This window comes from Gopherus flavomarginatus, chromosome 3 (genome assembly GCF_025201925.1).
Source record: "Gopherus flavomarginatus isolate rGopFla2 chromosome 3, rGopFla2.mat.asm, whole genome shotgun sequence".
NCBI classification, from domain to species: Eukaryota; Metazoa; Chordata; order Testudines; family Testudinidae; genus Gopherus; species Gopherus flavomarginatus.
In genome coordinates, this window is record NC_066619.1 from 17,011,856 (window position 1) to 17,033,274 (window position 21,419).

Genomic DNA, 21,419 nt, shown 5'->3' on the forward strand with positions numbered 1-21,419 from the left:
GCTCCTGCAGGGTAAATAATAGAGCAATTCCAGAAGAAAATCATCTTTAAAAATAATGCACAACTCCATAGTGACGGTTAAACACCCACAGACTTTCAGAACTCTCCCATAGCAAAGTGCAATATTGGTTAGGCATGTGGAAGGGACCAGATTGTTGTTTCTTAGACAACAGCATCCCAGCGATCGTGATTGTCTCCTTTAAGAGTGAATTCCTCTGAGTGCAATTAAAATGAATGTATGTCATCAAGAGTAGGAAGTGCCTGGTATCAGCTGAGCTGAACTGCTGGTGCACTGTTAAATGTATATGTCACCGCAGCAGAGGCTGCCTTGGACTGGGAGGTGAGTGATCCCTAGGTTTAGGTTGACTATAAGCTCGCAACAGGCCCAGGGTTGCTCCCAATGAAATTAGTAGCAAAGCCCTTGTTGGGACTTCAGTGAGAGCAGTATTAGGCCAAAGGGCGCAGTTCGGTGAGGTGGTGAGTACTTTGTACAAGATGCTGAGCACGATCCGCTCCCATTGAACTCCGTGGGCCCAGTCTTGTTCCCATTGAGATCAATGGTAAAACTCTCATTGACTTTTACATGGGCAACATCGTGTCCAGTCGAAGTTTTGGGTGCTCAGCATGGTCATGAACAGCCCCAGCTTCTGTGAAGGGCTTTGGAATAATCTGTGATGAGGGAAGCACTACATAGATTTAGGATCACTAACACCAGTGATAAACTTTAGCACAGTAGAAGAGCTGTTTGTGATGGACCAGAGACACAACACGAGGGCTCTTTAAGCTGATAAAGGATTCGCTGTACTAGGCAGGAATCTTGATGCAACAAGTCTTGGAGAAATATCCCCATGATCATTGGAGTCAGCTGTGCTTAAGAATGAGGAAACATCTTTTTTTTTTTTATTCTAGCCCTTAAGCTCCTTAAGTCACCGTAAATATGTAGGACCCCATCATGAGAGGTGCTGAACAATTCTTGGTGGTGCTGAGCGCCTGCAACCCCCATTGACGTTAATGGATCATACACCTAAGCTTTACACATATACATACAGAGGACTGATCTATTAAAATCAATGGAAGCTGAGAAAGCACAACACCCTGCATGACTGGGTCCTAGGTCAACACAGCAGTTATCAAGTAAATAATAAGTGCCTCGGGGAGCTTAAGGTCTAGATTAAATCAGACACGTGACAAAGATGACACATGCAATTCTCAAGGTGCTTTTTCATAGATAAAAATACAGATCACCGAGGCCTTCTCTCCTCAGCTCCTTTGTCCTCCCACTGGGTTGGTTGCCAAAATGGGGCAGCCTGTGGGTCACTGTGTCCAGGCCATTGTTCTGGGTCCAGCCTGCTAGGGGATGTCACACCTGGTCCTCTGCAACAACTAACACCCTCTTCCACCACCTCATTAAACCAGCAACACACAGGAAAATCGAGTCACCCACACTCTTCATGCAAACAATTAAGGAAATAAGAAAATCCCCCACTCCATCACAACAAGACCACAAACATAGTTAATAAACAAAAACTTTTAGAATTTCTTACATATTTCCAAGATTTAGCAGATCTACACATCCCAACAGATTTTGCGGGTTCCAGAGAGCTCAGCTGAGGCAAGAAGTTATTTTTTATTATTATTTTATTATAAATTAAGGGTTTTTTTTCATAATACAGACAGTTGAAATAGGTGAGTCCCTATGAAAGATACGCAGGACTTTTTGTACTTGTTTTTTGTGCAACTCTTCAATGATCCTCCTGAAAATTAGATCTAATGCCTCTAGGGCAAATTCAGCACTGATATAAGCAGGTACAGCTCCCACTAATGATACTAGCTGTTGCATCTGCTGATGCCAGAACTAAATTTAATCTATGTGTGAGAGTTTGGTTTAGTTGCTACTTTCAGACCACTGTATTTTTACAGGTCTTTTCATCACATAGTGACTGCAATGAAAAGGCCAATAGTTTCTCCATTTATTATCCCAGGAAGACGTTGAACAAATAACCCTTTGATATTTTATTTTTGCATTTCAGGCTGCAGCAGCTGGTCTTGGCTATGTTGGGGGATATGTTATTAACACCTACAAGAATTATGACAGCTTCGTGCAGGACAAGTACGCCATGCTGCCAGCAGTGATCATCATTTGTGTTGCTGTAGTGATGTTTATCATTGGGCTGATTGGCTGCTGTGCCACTATCCGGGAGTCACGTGTTGGGCTGGGACTTGTAAGTATTGCACATTCAGCCATAATCCGTTTCATACAATATCCCTAAAGCTGGCTAAATGAGGTGCTGGGCAGAGTCAAGCTCCACTGCAATGCATTGGTTCTACTGCGGATGACTCATCATTTCATTAAACGGCCTTAGATTGGTACTACAATGACGGGACTGTGTAAAACCTAAATAGATTGACAGCCACTTTTCAGGCACAGAAAGAAAACTTGGAACATGATAAGTTGCAGGTGCCCAGAGCAGTGCTGCATGGAACATAGCACTTCTATTTCACAAATATTTGGTGTCAGTTCATTAGCTCTGCTTTAGCAAAGCAGCTTTAAAGAACCTAATTTTTGGCCAGGTCTACACTTAGAACTTATGCTGGTTTATGATATTGGTCAGAGGTGTAATTTTTAGTGACATTTTTACATCAGCAAAAATCTTAGCATAGATATTGTTATACCAACAAGAGTCTGTTTGCCAGTATCACTTATTTGAACTGAAGAACTGATGTGAGCTATACTGGCAAAAGCACTCTTTGGGTAGGGTAGAGTAGTAGTAGTTTGTTGGGATAACTATATCAGCAAACCTTTTTCCTAGTGTAGACTAGGTCTTTGTTTTGAGCTTGTAATAAAACCTGGAACCAAGCATGTTTTAGGTGGTTTGAAGTTTCTGTGTAAACAGTTTCCACAAATCTAGTGCAAATTTCTGAAGCTAAGGACCAATCTGAAGTCATAAATACCTGCTGCATCAGTAAAGACCCTTCTGGGATAGTGGGCCCTGCACAATATCAGGGATGAGGAAGCTGTTCAATTTGGCCAAAGGCACACAGAGCAAACCCCTGTTCTTGTAAAAAGTGCAATGGCATCCTCGTCCACACAGCACAGAGGAAGATCTTGTGTTTTTTTTTTTAAAGGAATCATCAGAGAGATCCTCAGAGTAAATTATGTGGAATTTGGTTCTACTTCAGAAGAAATGAAGGGTTGAAAGAACCCTACTAGGATCTGAACCTCTGGTTTGCATGAGCTTTGAGTATTTAAGGCCTAAGGTATAGGCCACTAACCCAGCAGGGTAGCCCAATCTCTGTGACATCACAGTGCAGTAAATCGTCTGTATCATCTTGCAACATTAATGCGTCACAAAGGATTGATATTCTGTCTAATATAACAAATCTCAGGCTCATTAAGCACTCGATAAACTTGCTGTGGAAGACATGGGACAGACAGACCCACAAAATTTGGGACTGTCTTGAAGACTTGAGGATGATAGGCAACTCTGTTATTAGCTTTCAAAACTGGGTCAGCGCACAAACTTTCATGGTGTCCGTGGTTCTTGGTTACAGGGAGGGCCTAGAGGCAGCCTGTTTCGCGAAGGTGGTCTCTCCACCTTCAGTTCCATGCCTCATTCTTTAGGAGTAGGAACAAATTGAGCCTCATCTTATGACTAACAGTTGTGGTAAAATGGATTGCTTTAGTTCACAATCTTTCCACCATCCCGCCACTCTGTTCATGATGTTGTGTAGGGTGCACTAGTAATGGTACTTACCACTTTTCTTCAGTAGATCCCAAAGCACTTTGTAAAGGTGTGTACGTATTGTTGTCCCCATTTTGCAAAGGGGAGATGGAAACCCAGAGCAGTGAAGTGACTTTCCCAAAGTGACACAGCAAATCATTAGCAGAGCCAAGGATATGGTGTAGGTCTTCTACCCCCCTAAACCCTCAGTTCAGTGCCCTGATCACCTGCCCATTCCAGCGGTCAGGTCACAAGGCAGAGGATCTGATCATCAAGAAGTGCCAGGTTTCTTTTTTGCCCCGTGGTTTCTTTATTGGAAAGCTTTTCCTGTATTAGTGAAAAGAAAACTGTGTCAGTTTAAGAACATGGGAAGTTCTCTCAGTGAGGTTAGGGAAAATGAGCTGTGATGTAGGATTAGCTTGAAAGATACACAGAACTGCCTGTACATTTACAGAGGAAATAGTAATGGGTACTTAGTTTTCAGTTCCTCAGTAATAAGTACAGTGTTCTTGCAAAACTGACAAGTCTTATATACTAGCACCAGAGGATTTGGCACATTGGATGTAATGAAGCACTGGTCCGATCCTGTGTCTTACCTCTGGCAGTGACCAATGCTTATTGATTGAGAAGAAGGTGAACCTGTCAGTAGCTATGGGTAGACCGGCCATCCTAACCTGGTCTGTTGTCTTGCTGCTCCTCAGGCCATTGCAAATGGCTCTTTGCATCAGGCTACAGCTGCCTGTAAATAACAAAAAGGTAGTTTCCTGACCCACACTTTATCAGTCAGATCTGCTGTTCTGTGGTACAGAATAAACAGCAGCAATACAGCTGCTGTGTTTTCTCAGACAGCTCTGTCTTGTACCTGATAACTGGAAAGGTAGCTGCCAATCAGCCATTTTCAATTAACTTTACTGCTCTTCTGTCCAAAAGGAGCTTTGCACAGTCAGGATCAGCTCCCCAGCTGGTGCAAATAGTCACAGCTCCATTGATTTCAATGGAACTATACCAGTTTCGCCAGCTGAGGATCTGGTCCTTGCTTTTGAAAATCAAGAACAGTTTAGCAACATCTGCAGGAGGAGAGTGACCTGTGTTGTCAACAGATGTTAACCACAGGCCCCTCTTGGTCTTTCATAGTATAACCAGGAATGAATCCTTTGCAGAAAGTATGCCAGACTCCTCTTTCCAAAGTCTTGGGTGGGCAGAGACCAGAATCTTCCTACCATGGGTGGCGCATGCTTTTTCGAATGAGTGCTGAAGACAGTTTAATTCAAGGTGGGGCTACTAGAGATGTGAGGCACTAGTTAACTCCTTACTGGCCACTGTGAAATTGACGCATCCTTTCACAGTAACCCATGGCTGAAACATATTCTTAGTGTAAATATACTTTTTGTGGTGTACTTATCCTTTGAAATAAGTCTTTGAGATCCCATGAAGCCCTGATTATTAAACTGTTCAGGTGTCATATTCCGCTGCTGTTTCAAGGAAATTTCTGGAGCTCTGTTTGGAGAGACAACACTGGATAATAACAATACACTTTGCCTGACTTTTTTAGCACTAAATTTGCATTTTGATCTAAACACTCTGATCATCCTTCTTATTGTACCTCTCTTCTGATTTCAGTTCCTAGTCATTATCCTGATTATCTTTATTGCAGAAGTGGCAGCTTTTGTTATGGGATTCATTTACAGAGAAAAGGTAAGCTAAAAATTAGTACATCTATTCTAATACCGAATAAAAAGAAGGGCTCTCTGAGACAATCAGGGTCCAGACACTTCAGGGTGAGAAATGGGGTTCTGGACCCCAAAGAAAAAGCAGTTGAATCAACTGATTGTATACAACTTTATTGTACTATAAAAGTGTATTGAGTAAGGTATCATAAAAGCTGATGACACACTGGTCATGAATATCATTATGTGATATGTATGCATGATGTGTAAAGAGATCTCTTGCTCCTCTCATAATAATAAATTGAGTTGCCTCAAGGTAAGGCCAATTTAAAGAAAAGGAAAGGTTATTTCTGTTTGTAGAGTTAATAATTAGTCACAATAACTTTAAAGCCAGGGAAACAGACATGTACAGTGTGATGTGCTGGGTGAGATTCTGTGACCTGCATTGTGCAGGAGGTCGGACTAGATGATCATAATGCTCCCTTCTGAGCTTAAAGTCTATGAGTCTATGAGTTATGTGTGCTTGAAATATGTTCTTAAAATGTGTTTAGGAGACATACATTGAGCCTGTCCTAGATAAAGGAATGTGGATTCTCTGGCCTGACTAGCTTGATTACAGGCAGAGGACAATGAAAGTACGTACAAGTAAACAAAGCAAACAAAGGGCTAACAAGCAATGGCGGAAGGAACTTAGTGAACTCACCGGTTGTCAGAGGCTGCATCTCAGGAACCCCTCCTGGCTCTTGAGACAGAGACAATGTACTTTGGGTAATATCATGGGAACAAAAAGAGATTTTCTTTATCGGTCACTTGAGGGACATGGGATACAGCACCCTCTGATCCTGTGGAAATTGGATCCCCTAGCCTGGAGGGCTAGGGATTCTGGTAACTTGAAGTAAGAAAACTGCTAGCCAAAGATTGTAACTTGCTAAAATTAAGTTTTAGACACTAGAAAGTGTTGCATTTGTTTGTAACCATACCGGCTTCTTTTTCTCTTGCTAATAAACTGATTCTTAGTTTTACTGTAAACCATCTCAGTGCTGTTGTAGTGAAGTAAGCGTGAGTCCACAACAAAACTAACAGGCTGGTATGTACCCTGTCTCTTTGGAGGCAGCAAACTTAATTTCTGTGAGTGTTGCAGTGACAGAGACTAGACACTGCCGAAGAGATGTCTGTGGGGGAACTCAGGAACTGGGGTTCACTCATTGTTACCTGCAGAGCAAGGTTCAGACTGGAAGAGTCTTGAGGAATTTGCTGCTGAGGTAAACAGACTGGTGTGGCAGAGAGCTGACACAGTTTAAATTCTAGGAAAGCTCACTCTTGCTGAAACAGAGAGGTGACATAGTGGCTTACAGCTCTAAGTGTCCTGAGCAGAACGTCACAATCTCCTTCTGTGAATTCCTTTTCTCCCACCATTCTTCTCACATTTGATCCTTTATTCTCAATGCTTCAGGATACAAGGGTGGAGTGTGAGTGCAGAACAGGATTGTACCCACACGTGCTGTGTAGAACGAAACCCTAAATAATATGTGGATTTTTCTGGAATAAGATGGAGACAGGTAGTACTTAGCTTAGTAGGTATCAGATAAACCGTCTAATCAGCTTGCCATCATGAATGTTCACAGAAGAGGGTTCTTAAAGTCAATAGGAGAATTATTTATGTCCAAGAATGCCAGCAGGGTTAAGTGGCACCAGTATTTTACCAAAAGCATTATTTCACTTTTCATTGCACTCAGTTTTGCTGAGTCTAGGAATCTTCTAAAGTTTCCATTTTAGAAGCTTCTGAGCTGCTGTTATACAGAATATGCACTGTGTTTTCTCATTTCAGGTAAAAACAGATGTGCAAGGCACAATGCATACAGTCTTCCAGAAATATGACGGGAAAAGTCCGGAGTCTGGTGTTGTGGATTACTTGCAAGAACAGGTTAGGAAAACTTCTGATCTGCTGCTGAAAATTATTTAAAAATATCCAGTAGACATTAAACCATGCATACAGCCTCTAGGGGGAAAATCAGCCTGCTACTTTCTAAAACCTGTTCTGCAAAATGCTCAGCACTGTCAGTTCTTATTCACTTCAGTGGAAATTGAGAGTACTCAGCTCCTTGCAGGTTTGGACCATAGGGCCCTGATCCAAAGTCCATTTAAGTTAATGGACTTAAGAAAGGCTCATATTGACTTAAGTGCAGGGCCGGCGCTTGCATTCAGGCGGCTTAGGCAATCGCCTAGGGCGCCAGCATTATTAGGGGGCGGCATTTTGCCAGAGGGGGCGGCAGGCGGCTCCGGTGGAGCTGCCGCAGTGGTGCCTGCGGAGGGTCCGCTGGTCCGCAGCTCCAGTGGAGCTGCCGCAGTGGTGCTTGCGGACGGTCGGCTGCTCGCGCGGCTGCGGTGGACCTCCCGCAGACATGACTGCAGCAGCTCCACCGGAGCTGCGGGAGCAGCTGACCATCCGCAGGCAGGACTGCGGAGCCGGGGGACCAGCGCATGGGGCGGTGAAATGGCCGTGCGCCTAGGGCGCTCAAACCCCTAGCACCGGTCCTGCTTAAATGGGCTATAGATCAGGCCCTAAATGAGTGTTTTTATTTATTTTGCCTTAGGTCCTATGCTGCTATGTATCACCATAGTATCTCAACTTTCATAATAAATAAATATTAGGAATTTTTATTGTGCTGTGGAAATTTGGTCTGTTTTATCTACTGGGAGGAGAGGAGAGGAGCATGTGGATCGGACAGAGATGTCTCTTAGAGGAAAGTCTATGGATAGAGATTCTCTAGGTTTTGGTCAAGAGGAGAGGATGGGAGAGGATAAAGTATGGGCCAGATCAGCCAAGAAACATTCACATAAAAAAGAATCTGACACATAAGAAAAGGGCAGACAAATAAACAGTGGCAAGTTTTTAAAGTGCTTATACACAAATGCTAGAAGCCTAAATAATAAGGTGGGTGAACTAGAGTGCCTCGTGTTAAAGGAGGATATTGCTGTAATAGGCATCACAGAAACCTGGTGGAGTGAGGACAATCAGTGGCACATAATCATAGGGGTACAAAATATATCAGAAGGACAGAACAGGTTGTGTGGGGAGGGGGGAGTGGCACTATATGTGAAAGAAAATGTAGAATCAAATGAAGTAAAAATCTTCAATGAATCCACATGTTCCACAGAATCTCTATGGATAGTAATTTCATGCTCCAATAAGAATATAACATTAGGGATCTATTATCGACCACCTGACCAGGACAGCGATAGTGACGATGAAATGCTAAGGGAGATTAGAGAGGCTATCAAAATCAAAATCAATCAAAATCAAAAAAAGAACTCAATAATAATGGGCGATTTCAGTTATCCTCATATTGACTGGGTACATGTCACCTCAGGACGAAATGCAGAGACAAAGTTTCTCGATACTTTAAATGACTGCTTCTTGGAGCAGCTGGTACAGGAACCTACAAGAGGAGAGGCAAGTCTTGATTTAGTCCTGAGTGGAGCACAAGATCTGATACAAGAGAACTGTAATTGTAACTTGGAAATAGTGACCATAATATAATAACATTTAACATTCCTGTGGTGGGAAGAACACCTCGACAGCCCAACACTGTGGCATTTAATTTCAGAAAGAGGAACTATGCAAAAATGAGGAGGTTAGTTAAACAGAAATTAATAGGTACAGTGACTAGAATGAAATCCCTGCAAGCTGCATGGACACTTTTCAAAGACACCATAATAGAGGCCAAACTTAAATGTATACTCCAAATTAAAAAACACAGTAAAAGAACTAAAAAAGAGCCACCATGACTTAACAACCATGTAAAAGAAGCAGCGAGAAATAAAAAGGCATCTTTTAAAAAGTGGAAGTCAAATCCTAGTGAGGTAAATAGAAAGGAGCATAAACACTGCCAAATTAAGTGTAAAAATGTAATAAGAAAAGCCAAAAAGGAATTTGAAGAACAGCTAGCCAAAAACTCCAAAGGTAATAACAAAATATTTTTTAACTACATCAGAAGCAGGAAGCCTGCTAAACAACCAGTGGGGCTCCTGGATGATCAAGATACAAAAGGAGCATTTAAAGATGATAAAGTAATTGCGGAGAAACTAAATGAATTCTTTGCTTCAGTCTTCATGGCTGACACTGTTAGGGAGATTCCCAAACCTGAGCCGTCCTTTGTAGGTGACAAATCTGAGGAATTGTCACAGACTGAAGTGTCACTAGAGGAGATTTTGGAATTAATTCATAAACTTAACATTAGCAAGTCACCGGGACCAGATGGCATTCACCCAAGAGTTCTGAAAGAACTCAAATGTGAAATTGCGGAACTATTCACTAGGGTTAGTAGCCTGTCCTTTAAATCAACTTCTGTACCCAGTGACTGGAAAATAGCCAATGTAACACCAATATTTAAAAAGGACTCTAGAGGTGATCCCGGCAAATACAGACTGGTAAGTCTAATGTCAGTACCGGGCAAATTAGTTGAAACAATAGTAAAGAATAAAATTGTCACACACATAGAAGAACAAAAATTGTTGGGCAAAACTCAACATGGTTTCTGTAAAGGGAAATCATGTCTTACTAATCTATTACAGTTCTTTGAAGGGGTCAACAAACATGTGGACAAGGAAGATCCAGTGGACATAGTGTACTTAAATTTCCAGAAAGCCTTTGACAAGGTCCCTCACCAAAGGCTCTTATGTAAATTAAGTTGTCTTGGGATAAGAGTGAAGATAGTTTCATGGATTGAGAACTGGTTAAAAGACCGGGAACAAAGGGTAGGAATAAATGGTAGATTTTCAGAATGGAGAGGGGTAACTAGTGGTGTTCCCTGAGGGTCAGCCCTACGACCAATCCTCTTCAACTTATTCATAAATGATCTGGAGAAAGGGATAAACAGTGAGGTGGCAAAGTTTGCAGATGATACTAAAGTGCTCAAGATAGTTAAGACCAAAGCAGACCATGAAGAACTTCAAAAAGATCTCACAAAACTAAGTGTTTGGGCAACAAAATGGCAAATGAAATTTAATGTGGATAAATGTAAAGTAATACACATTGGAAAAAATAACCCCAACTACACAAACAATATAATGGGGCTAATTTAACTACAATTAATCAGGAATGAGATCTTGAAGTCATCATGGATAGTTCTCTGAAGACGTCCACGCAGTGTGCAGCAACAGTCAAAAAAGCAAACAGAATTTTAGGAATCATTCAAAAAGGGGTAGCAAATAAGATGGAGAATATCATATTGCCCTTATATAAATCCATGGTAAGCCCACATTTTGAATACTTTGTACAGATGTGGTCTCCTCATCTCAAAAAAGATATACTGGCATTAGAAAAGGTTCGGAGAAGGGCAACTAAAATGATTAGGGGTTTGGAATGGGTCCCATATGAGGAGATATTAAAGAGACTAGGACTTTTCCTCTTGGAAAAGAGGAGGCTAAGGGGGGATATGATAGGTATATAAAATCATGAGTGGTGTGGAGAAAGTGAATAGGGAAAAGTTATTTACTTGTTCCCATAATATAAGAACTAGGGGCCACCAAATGAAATTAATGGACAGCAGGTTTAAAACAAATAAAAGGAAGTTCTTCAAACCGTGCACATTCAACCTGTGAAACTCCTTGCCCGAGGAGGTTGTGAAGACTAGGACTATAACAGGGTTTAAAAGAGAATTAGATAAATTCATGGAGATTAAGTTCATTAATGGCTATTAGCCAGGATGGATAAGGAATGGTGTCCCTAGCCTCTGTTTGTCAGAGGGTGGAGATGGATGGCAGGAGAGAGATCACTTGATCATTACCTCTTAGATTCACTCCCTCTGGGGCATCTGGCATTAGCCACTGTTGGTAGACGGGATACTGGGCTGGATGGACCTTTAGACATTCTTATGTTCTTATGGAGCTTCTTTATGTATTGAGATTTTTGTATAAATCTGTCCTCCATTGTGATTGTAGCACAAATAATATTACTAACAAAAGAAAAGGATGTATTTCTGATCTTGTTTTTGTTCTATCTGTAGTTCACGTGCTGATGAAGCAACTTCCCTTTTCTTCCTTCCATTATTTTTAGACTGTGTAACAGTATCTGCAGAAGAAAAGTGCTGTATTTGCCAAATGCTGTGCAGGGCTGAGAGCTCTGAATTCTGATTTCAGTGGGACTGGAGGGCATTTTCCTTTAAAAAACAAAAACAAGCAAACCAATCCCACTACTGTAGTGGTCTAATTCACTACACCTTACAACAGTGTGACTGCAGTGTTTTGATGGATTACTTTAGAATACTGTAATTTTTTTATTATTCAGCATCTTGCAGAGACTTTCCTGCATGACATTCCTAAGAATGGTACAACTTAACTTTGTTTGCATTAATTTAGTTATTTGTTGTTTTACAGCTTCGATGTTGTGGAGTAACTAACTACACCGACTGGACAACCACCCAGTGGTTTAATACCACTGGCAATAACAGTGTTCCTCTGAGCTGCTGCAAACAAGACATTAAGAACTGCACAGGACATCTGAATGAGCCACAGGATCTCAATATGCAGGTGAGGATAAATTACCCTGAAACTGGAAACTGCCACCATGGGCTGTGATCTCATTAGATTCCTCTGAGCCAGCCAAAGGCTGAAGCTGGCAGAACAGCTGCAAAAGATAGTCCAAGCAGGGACTCACAAACACTGAGGATCTCATCAGACTATTTTCTATAGTTTTTACTCTAAACATTATTTTTCCTGTGCTGATTGGCTCTTTGCTTCAACCTGTTCTGCCCCTTCCTTCCTTTGTCTTTTCATCTAACTAATCCCCTCCTTAGGCCTGCTCTGCTCTACAAAGTTAGGTTGCATTGCCTTGCATTGACCTAGCTGGGCATGTGTCTACACTTAAATTTGTCTCCCACTGATGTAAGTGCCTTGTAACAGCAACTCACTAACACGCCTCCTTGAGCAGTGTTGAGCCATGGACGATGTACTGCGGTCGAAGCAGCACCTATGTTGACCCTAACAGTCTCCAGTGGCTGTCCCACAATTTCTAGTACTGACCATTCTGGGCAAAGTTGTGAACTCCACTGCCCAGGGGTCACAGAGGCCAGAAGGCCTGTCCTCCTTTAAAGCCCTGCAAATTTTGAAGAGCTTTTTTCCTGATTGTCCAGCTTGGTAAGCACACCTAGCAGCTCTCCATTGTTGTGTGTAACTGTGCTGCTGACCATGGCAGCTACATGCTCTGGCTTGGAGTAGACCGGAGATATTGGATCTCCTGGGCCTGTGGGGAGAAGAGGCTGTGCAACACAGCTATGGACCAGCCATAGAAATGTGGACATCCATGAGCAGATTGCACAGGGGATGCAGGAAAAGGAGTATGACAGGAACTAGCAGCAGTGCTGTGTGAAAGCGAAGGAACTGCATCAGGCATATCAGAAGGCCATGGAGGCATACAGTCGATTTGGGGCTGAACCACAGACCTGCTACTTTTACAAAGAGCTGCATGCCATACTTGGTGGAGACACCCCCTCCCCCGCAGACCGCTGTGGATATCTCCGAGGAGCCCAACCACAGACTCTGGCCATGAACAACGAGGATGAGGAGGATGTGGGATTTGTGAGTGAGAGTGTCCAGCTATGCCGTGAGCCAGGACCTATTTGAGGCTCCACTGCAGTCCACTCAGTTCCAGCAGTTGAGCATGGGCGAGCCCAGTGTGGGGAATGGAACCTCGGGTAAGTGTGTAATTGTATTTTCCATTACAATGTACTGATGGTGCCCCCAACTTAACAGGACACAGCTATTGATTTTAATTAATTTACTCGTACTAGAATAGGTAGCAGCACAATGTGACATACCCAGGGTACAATCTAGACTAGTGAGAAGCTGTGTCACCCCAGCCCTCTCATGTGGGGTGCCTTTGCTGTTATTGCCTCCTCTCCTGGACTGCTCACAAACAGCCTCTAGTGTGTAAATCACTCCCAGCTATGTCTGTGTGCACTTGCAACCTGCCGGCCACACTTGGGCTTTTATCTGCTTGAGTTATACTGCAGGGTGACCCCAGCACATTTCCAGTCCAGACTTTTCCCCAGAAATGTACGTTTTGTATTGCCCAGTCCTCTTCTGGACAATACAAGCTCATATAAAGTCTGTGCATTTTATATGCACAAATCCTGTTATCCCAAATGGAGTTTCCCAAACACTCCAGTTCAAACACACTGCATTACATAAAACAATAAAACAAGTTTATTAACCACGAAGAGAGAGATTTTACGTGAATACAAGTAATGAGACAAAAAAGCTCGAAATGGTTACAAAAGAAATAAAGATAAAATGCAACTCATGCCTAACTTAACAAACTATGTTAAATTCAAAGCAAAGGTTCTCTCACCACATGTTCTCAATAGTCTTACCTTGTACAAAGATTATTACAGTAGTGTGCAAGGGCTGTGTTGGGGATACACACTGTCACAACACAGAGGTAGCATTGTTATCTGCTTTTCATTCCCCTCTAGAGTTAGAGGCGCAGTTTGTTTATGTACACAGGGATGTACCTTGAATCGTCCAGAGAGATCTCAATGAAACTTACATGGAGATATTATGCAATCTTCTCCTGAAGGAGTCAAGGGATGACAGCCTTATTTCTTCCTCTGCACTAGGACACTTTCCCATGTCTGTCAGCAGTACACAGGCTAGCAGCATATGGATCTGGGAGGCTATGGGACAACAGCAGCAGCTGTGCTCCTGTCACCCTCAGGAGTGAGATATCAGTTAAAAGCACCACTTCCTGCGGAAAATGGTGCCAGTATTCAGAGCCATTGCCCTATATTAATTTTCATGCAACCAAGCAATTCCTTCCCCATTTCCCTTACCCTGCTGGGCCGTTCTCACCAGGGATCGAGCTCTGAGTGGTGTCATGCACAAGCACACCAAAGCAGAAGTGTCAATAAGCCTGTATTGTTTAAAACTTGAAGGAAGCAAGGGAAGGAAATTTTGAATCTTAACTTTTGCTTTCCATTGTGACTATACTGACAATGGTTCCTCTGTGTGTTTTGTCTGTAGCTGCTGCCATTGCAGCCATGAAGGGTTTCCCTTCCACACCTGTGCAGCGCCTGAGCAAGATAAGGAAGACAAAGGAGAGGACTCAGGATGACATATTCAAAGAGATCCTGCAAGCCAGTGCTGCATTAGACTGTGAGCAGGGGCCCTAGAGGATGAATGTTGCAGATTGTATGGAGAAGGAAAGAGCCGACAGTAGAAAGACCCAAGAGCACCATCAGGAAAAGGAGTGAGAAATGCATGAGGACATAACGGGGCTTCTCCAGCAGTAAACACAGACTCTTGTGAATCTACAGGGTCAGCAGTCATGAGCTCATCTCCATTTGTAATCTGTGGAAAACTCCATTACACACCTCCGCACACCACCTCAGCATTCCATGTGGCATCAGGGGCTGCATCCTTCTCCTGCCACTCTGCCCCAGGGGACAGTAAGGACAACCACAGCTTCACACATGCCGACCTGTGAAAGCCACGGTTCCTGTATGTGTAGCTAAAATGGACATGAATGTTCTTTCCCCTTGTTAAAGTTCTGTTCCATCAATTTATTAAGTTATCGCACAGATTTTTCTTTGCTCTGGTTTTGTTTCTCAAAAAAAGTCTATTCTTTGGAAAGTAATTCATCTTTATTAATTCACAGCATATCACAAAATCATAGACATGTAGGGCTGGAAGGGACCTCAAGAAGTCATCAAGTCCAGCCTATTACTCTGTGGCAGGACCAAGTATAACTAGACTGTCTCTGACAGGTGCTTGTGTAACTTGTTTTTAAATGCTGCACAATGCCCAGTGGTACTGAAAGCACCCACTTACCTGTTATTGTACATGTTGACACAACTCATAGAACCAGTGACAAACACAATGTAATATCATAAATGGACAGCAAGCACCACAAAATTAATAGCTGCATTGACAGTGTTATATTCATAGATATACACCAAGCGTCACACAATTCCTGACTGGCCCCAAAACAGCAGGGCCAGATAGAGCACAGTACATCACAATGACCTACTGTGGCTTGCTTTTAAAGTGCTCTTTCAAAATCTCCCTGGGCCGTATAGCTCCATGTTAAGCCCTTCTAATAGCCCTTGTGTCTGGCTGTTCAAACCCAATAGACAGCTGCTCCACTTCCCTCCCTGCAGCAACTTTTCCCCCCTTTGTTTCACAGATATTATGCAGGACACAGCAGGCAGTTGTAACCATTGGGATGTTTTTTCACTGAGATCCAGTCTTGTGAACAAACCAGCATCCAGTGTCCCTTCAATCTACCAAAAGCACATTCAGCAGTCATTCTTCACCTGCTGAGCCAGTAGTTGAATCTTTCCTTGGTGCTGTCAAGGAGGCTGGTGGACATCTTATTGATCCAGGGAAGCAAGGGGTAGGTTGGGTCCCTTAGGATCACTATTGGTATTTCAACATTGCCAATGGTAGTCTGCCTGTCAGGAAGGAAAGTTCCTGAACAGTCCTGAGCTCTTAAAGATGCAAGTGTCATACACCTTCCCTGACCAGCCAGCAGTGATGTTGGTGAAACATCCCTGGTGATCCAACAATGCTTGCATAACCATAGAAAAGTAGCCCTTTCTGTTGATGTACTCCATGGCAAGGTGGGCTAGTGCCAAAATAGGGATATGCATGCCATCTATTGCTCCACACCAGTTTTGGGAACCCCATTGCTGCAAATCCATCTACTGTGTTCTGAACATTGCCTAGAGTCACAGTCCTGTGTAGCAGAAGATGATGAATGGCCCCCCACAGTGGATTTTCCAACTACAAAATTATTTCCCACTGACTGGTAGCAATCTGGTGTTGCAAGTTTCCACAGCGTGATCTCCACTCCACTTCTCTGCTTCTCCACTGACAGTGTAACTCTCATTCTAGTGTCTTTGTGCTGGAGGGCTGAAGTGAGCTTGGAACACAGATGCAGGAATGTGGTTTAGTGCATCCGAAAGTTCTGCAGCCACTGTTCAACACCCCAAGCCTACATTATGATGTGATCCCAGCAGTCAGTGCTCATTTCTCAGGCCCAGCAGCGGCGCTCCACTGTCTGCAGATGCTCAGTGAATGCCACCAACAATCTTGAATTGGTTTTTGCTATGTCCCTCAGCAAACTGTCCTTGACAAAACCGCTGATTTGGTGGTTCTTGTAGCTCTGCAAATACCGGAAGATCATGCATCCTCTGCTTGCAACACTTATGACAATAGTCCAGAGCTGTGCAGAGAGTGAGGAAGGCCATGAGGGTTCATGGGATTTTTTAAAAAGGCCTGAAAATTATGGGATATAGCTGACTTTTATGGGACGGAGACAGTTCCATGCTGGGAAGCTGACCCCTTGCTCCCATTCATTCCTGCACAACTCATTTCTGCCCCACTGTGCAATGCCAACACTTCCTAAAAGACTGGATAGTGGTGCGTTGTGCACTGGGATACCTGTCCATGGTGCATGCATCTGTACAAGCACTCCTGGTGATTGTGCGCAGCGCCAACACAAGGAAGCAAGTATGCATGTGCACAAGCAGTATACTAACTGCGGCGGCTGTATGCTGATGTAACTTGTGTCAACAAAAGCTTGTAGTGTAGACTTGGCCTTACATAACCCCACTGAAAGGATTTAAATATTAAAAGCACTAAAAATCTCAGAAGGCGATATTTGTAGCCATCACATTGTTCTCATATTTGCATCTCCAAGGTAACTTGCCAGAAGCTGGGACTGGATGACAGGGGATGAATTGCCCTGTTCTGTTCATTCCCTCTGAAGCATCCTGGTGGTGGCCACTATTGGAAGACCGGATACTGAGCTAGATGGACCATTGGTCTCACCCAGTATGGCTGTCCTTATGTTCACTCTGTATGTTATATCCCTTTTCCCTACTCTTTATCTGGCTTGACTGTTTAGATTGTAAGCTTTATGGGGCAGGAACTGTCTCTCATTATGTTTTTACTGTGTCTAGCACAATGGGGCCTCATTCTTGCTTGGCCCTTAGGCACCTTCAGGATATGAGTAATATTGTTTTCATAATCAATGCTTGGTCAGTACTGGATGGGAGACAACCTAGGAAAACCCAGCTGCTAATGGGAAGTGTGCTGGGGATTTGGTAGATGACCCTGCTACCTCACTAATGAATCAGTCCTTCAGCTCGGGAGAAGGATTATGCTACCAACCCTAGAGTTTATATTAAAGTCTGGAATAAATTATGACATTCATTCAGTATTCATAGGGTTTAATTCAGAAAAAAATTGCACCCATCTTCCCCACTTTGGGACCCACAAACCCTCATTTTACCTTGTGGACACCACTGAACGGAGCCATATAAGACTCATAGAAACTATAGATGGCAGAGTTATTAGATTGTCAAGTGCATCTCCTGAGCAGTGCAAGAGCAGTAGCTTGTTTCAAGGCCAAGGCTGCTGCCCTTGACCACATGGGTCATAGCAGGGCAGCAAAGGGTCCTGCCCCTGTGAGATTTTGTGCAAAACCTGCCCCATTGTATTGAATTTGTTAGTTTGTTCTCAGTTTAATAGTGTAATCAAATGGCAGCTAAATCTTCCTTTTTTACATCTCCACAGGGCTGTGCAGAGAAAGTGGAAAATGGGCTACAGGCTGTATTGAGCTATGCTATGCTCGTGATCCTAGGATTTGCCATCATAAAGGTATTTAATTGTAACAACGTACATTTCTTCCCCCACAGAAAATAGTGCCATTTTCCTACTCGCACAATCCCTTAAGTAACTTTGCTGCAATTGGTTGCTCTTTCCATGGCTTTGCATGACATCCCTTTCCAGGGGAGCAAAAGCTGGGTGGAGAGGTGGGGAGGGAGAATACTGCGTCTCACAGCAATTTTCCCAGGGATTTCTGCTTGGAAATTGTTTGGGTCAGAGAGGAGGCTGCAAGAACACACTAACCAAACCCACTGCATTCCTGCTGCATGGTTTTTGAATGGAGGGGGTTTGACAGGCTGAGAGAGAGGAAGAGGGAGCATGCCAAGGAGCTGCTGTATCCTTACTTGTAACTTCATGTCTCAGTTTTGCACCAGTTTTCTCTTTTTCTGCCTGCATTTGGGGATGGGAGGGTCCTGCCCAAAATTAGAAAAAGACTTGATGAGACTAAGTGAAAGGCTGAACTGTATTAGTCATTTGCGAAGAGATGCATTTTTTTTTTTTTACATTTTTAAAATGGATGCTATGGCCCAGATGTAGCTTTTTAAAATACAAGATTTTCCATAACTTAAGACCAAATGGCTCCATGAAGTTTTTTTTTTTAAAGCTAAGGTTTTGTTTAAAATAACAACAACAAATAAATAGTCCTTTGTGTGGGAACCGGAGAATGAAATTGACTGCAAATTAAATACAAGCAAGCATGAAACTGACTAGCTTGTTTTTAATATTCAAACTGAGAGAAATGGAAAGAAAAAATAAAATTGCATAGAGTAAAAATTAGATTTTGATTAAACCCTGGCATTAAACTTTCCATACTTAAGAAGATTTGGTCCCTAAATTTTAATCTAATAATTTCTCCTTTATCATTGTCCCTTTTATCATTTTTCCAGAGATTCCGATCCTCTTCCCCATTGACTGAAGAGGACATAGAATCATAGAATATCAGGGTTGGAAGGGACCTCAGGAGGTCACAGTTCAACCCCCTGCTCAAAGCAGGACCAATTCCCAACTAAATCATCCCAGCCAGGGCTTTGTCAAGCCTAACCTTAAGAACATGTCAAAGCCAATGGCAGCAAAATGTTCTCTTAAATTATAGACATACTATAAAAGAGTTGTATCAAAGTAACTGTTGTTACTGTTTAATGCCCGAGCCCTACACTTGGATTAATGTGGGAGCAAGGGTCCATCAGTGCAGATCTGAATGTAGGAGGAGGGCCTGATTTGGTGATAAAAGTCAAAAGTTTCCTTTTCCTAGTTCACTCTCAGGGCACGATTGGCAGCTAGAGTATATTTTCTAGTCTAATAATTGGAGATATACCAATCTCCTAGAACTGGAAGGGACCTTGAAAGGTCATCAAGTCCAGCCCTCTGCCTTCACTAGCAGGACCAAATACTGATTTTTGCCCCAGATCTCTGGGTGGCCCCCTCAAGGATTGAACTCACAACCCTGGGTTTAGCAGGCCAATGCTCAAACCACTGAGCTATCCCTCAAATTAAATTAGTTTAGTGAAGGGGCTTCTGATTCCTCCACAGTCTGATAAATTTTATCTTCTCATCACTATTATTTCTTTGTAATTGACTGTAGTCAGTTCTTCCATCAATCACCACTTCTGCTCTCTTCTAATTATCATAGCATAATATGTTTTTGTCTTTTATTGCATACCTGTATATGCTTAAACATATTGCAGATCTACATTCTAAATCCAGCACAGCCATATTCACAGCAAATGCTGCCTAGGAATTAATGTTTCTGGAATATATTTATGGGGAAAACAGTGGGAGAAAACCCAGAGTCCATATCACTATTTAAAAGTGACCTTTAAAGACATCTTTAAAAAATTGATACATTTATTTTCTCAGTATTATGTTGTTTAGAGCGCTGTTAATCTACAATGCACTTTACAAATATGTAGAAGACAACATCCCTGCCACAGAGAGGTTAAATTTAATTCAAGCATAGATAAAACGTACAATAAATTCAACCTCCAAAAGAAATAGAAAAGCTAAAGATCCTTTTTTTCCCTTTCAGTTCTTTGGAATGCTGAGTGTCTGTGTGCTCACATGCAAGAGGGAAGACAATGGCTACCAACCCCTGTACTCAGGGGTATTTGCTTGATAAAGCGATGGAAAGATCATTTTTCATCTGCTTCTTGATGATAAAATGGATTTGTATAGATGCCCCAAATGGACAATGTATTACCCCTTTGTTAAATGCTGTATTTTATTTACATGATCAGAAAGAACGCTGTTAAGATTTGCAAAGGTTTAAAGTGTATCATGTGAAATGACTACTTCAGTGTGCAGTGTCCCTTGGTAACACTCTGGTTTCATGTACCTCGACTTTCTTTAAGGCAGTTTCACACTGTGTGGCATTCTCTAAAATGACAGCAAATGTTGTTGTGATAGACTCCAAAAAGAAACCCTACTTCTTGCAAGTTTTACATTTGTCAGACCTGTTTGTAACCTGAAACTTATAGAAGAAATTGTTTTTAATCATTAAACCGATAATGCAGCCATGGTGCATTCTAGACTGTTTTCAGTATTTCCAACAAGAAATCAGTCCCATGACGAATGTTCAAGCAGCAAAAGAAATCTGTAAACAGAAGGTTTGAATATTCCTGTTTAGAAGCATTATTATTCAAGGCTACATTTCACTGTTGCTGACGTGTTTTTTTCTCTCCAATTTGTAACTGCTGTAATTCGGTTTGCTTTAAAGACGAGCATGAATCATATCCTCAGATCAAGACACCCCTGAACTTTGGGCAAATTTAAAATCCAGATCTAAGGTTTGCAGCTGTCTCTTTTGTCTACCCAGGGGATAAATCAACCCCTCAGATCTGAGTATCTCCAAACACTGGGGAAGTCTGAATTAGAAGTTATCACTTTGGCCAATCTCTGGTTCTTTTAATTTGAAATCAAGAATTTCTGAGGCAAGGCACTTAATTTTTCCCATTTTGATACCAAGTTCTAAAATGTTATCTGTACTGATGTTTTTATATTTGTCTCTCTTACAATGAATTTGGAGTCAGTGGGACTACTTACATGAATAGCTGCAGGATTGGTCCCACTGGGAATATGAGGTTTGGGGATTTGTTACAGTTCTCATTTAAAGTGGTGACCTAATGGAAGTGGCTGCACAGAGGATTTCTTACTGTTAAATTACACATTTTCTTCATGCTTCTCTGGGTGACTGAACGATTTCAAGAACCTATTACATTATGGCAAACAATTCTGAATAGTACTCTTTTTGAGTCATTAAGATTTTTTATTTTTTTGAAGGTCTGCTGAATGTGATCACCTTTTGGGTCACATAGAGCTGCAAAAATCCCTCTTAACAGCTGTAAATGTCAACCTTGAAATTA

The 21,419-nt window shown here is 42.2% G+C and overlaps 1 protein-coding gene across 1 annotated transcript in view; it reads left to right on the plus strand.

Annotated features, from left to right (window-relative positions):
• LOC127046996 (tetraspanin-36-like) overlaps positions 1-21,419 on the plus strand; it is a 47,924-nt gene extending 26,505 nt beyond the window's left edge. Inside the window, exons 2-7 of the mRNA XM_050944783.1 lie at positions 2,030-2,221; positions 5,342-5,416; positions 7,217-7,312; positions 11,767-11,919; positions 17,968-18,051; positions 20,087-21,419. Of these exons, the coding sequence (XP_050800740.1) occupies positions 2,030-2,221; positions 5,342-5,416; positions 7,217-7,312; positions 11,767-11,919; positions 17,968-18,051; positions 20,087-20,173 (687 nt within the window). The 3' untranslated portion in view covers positions 20,174-21,419. The remainder of the gene's footprint in view (positions 1-2,029; positions 2,222-5,341; positions 5,417-7,216; positions 7,313-11,766; positions 11,920-17,967; positions 18,052-20,086) is intronic.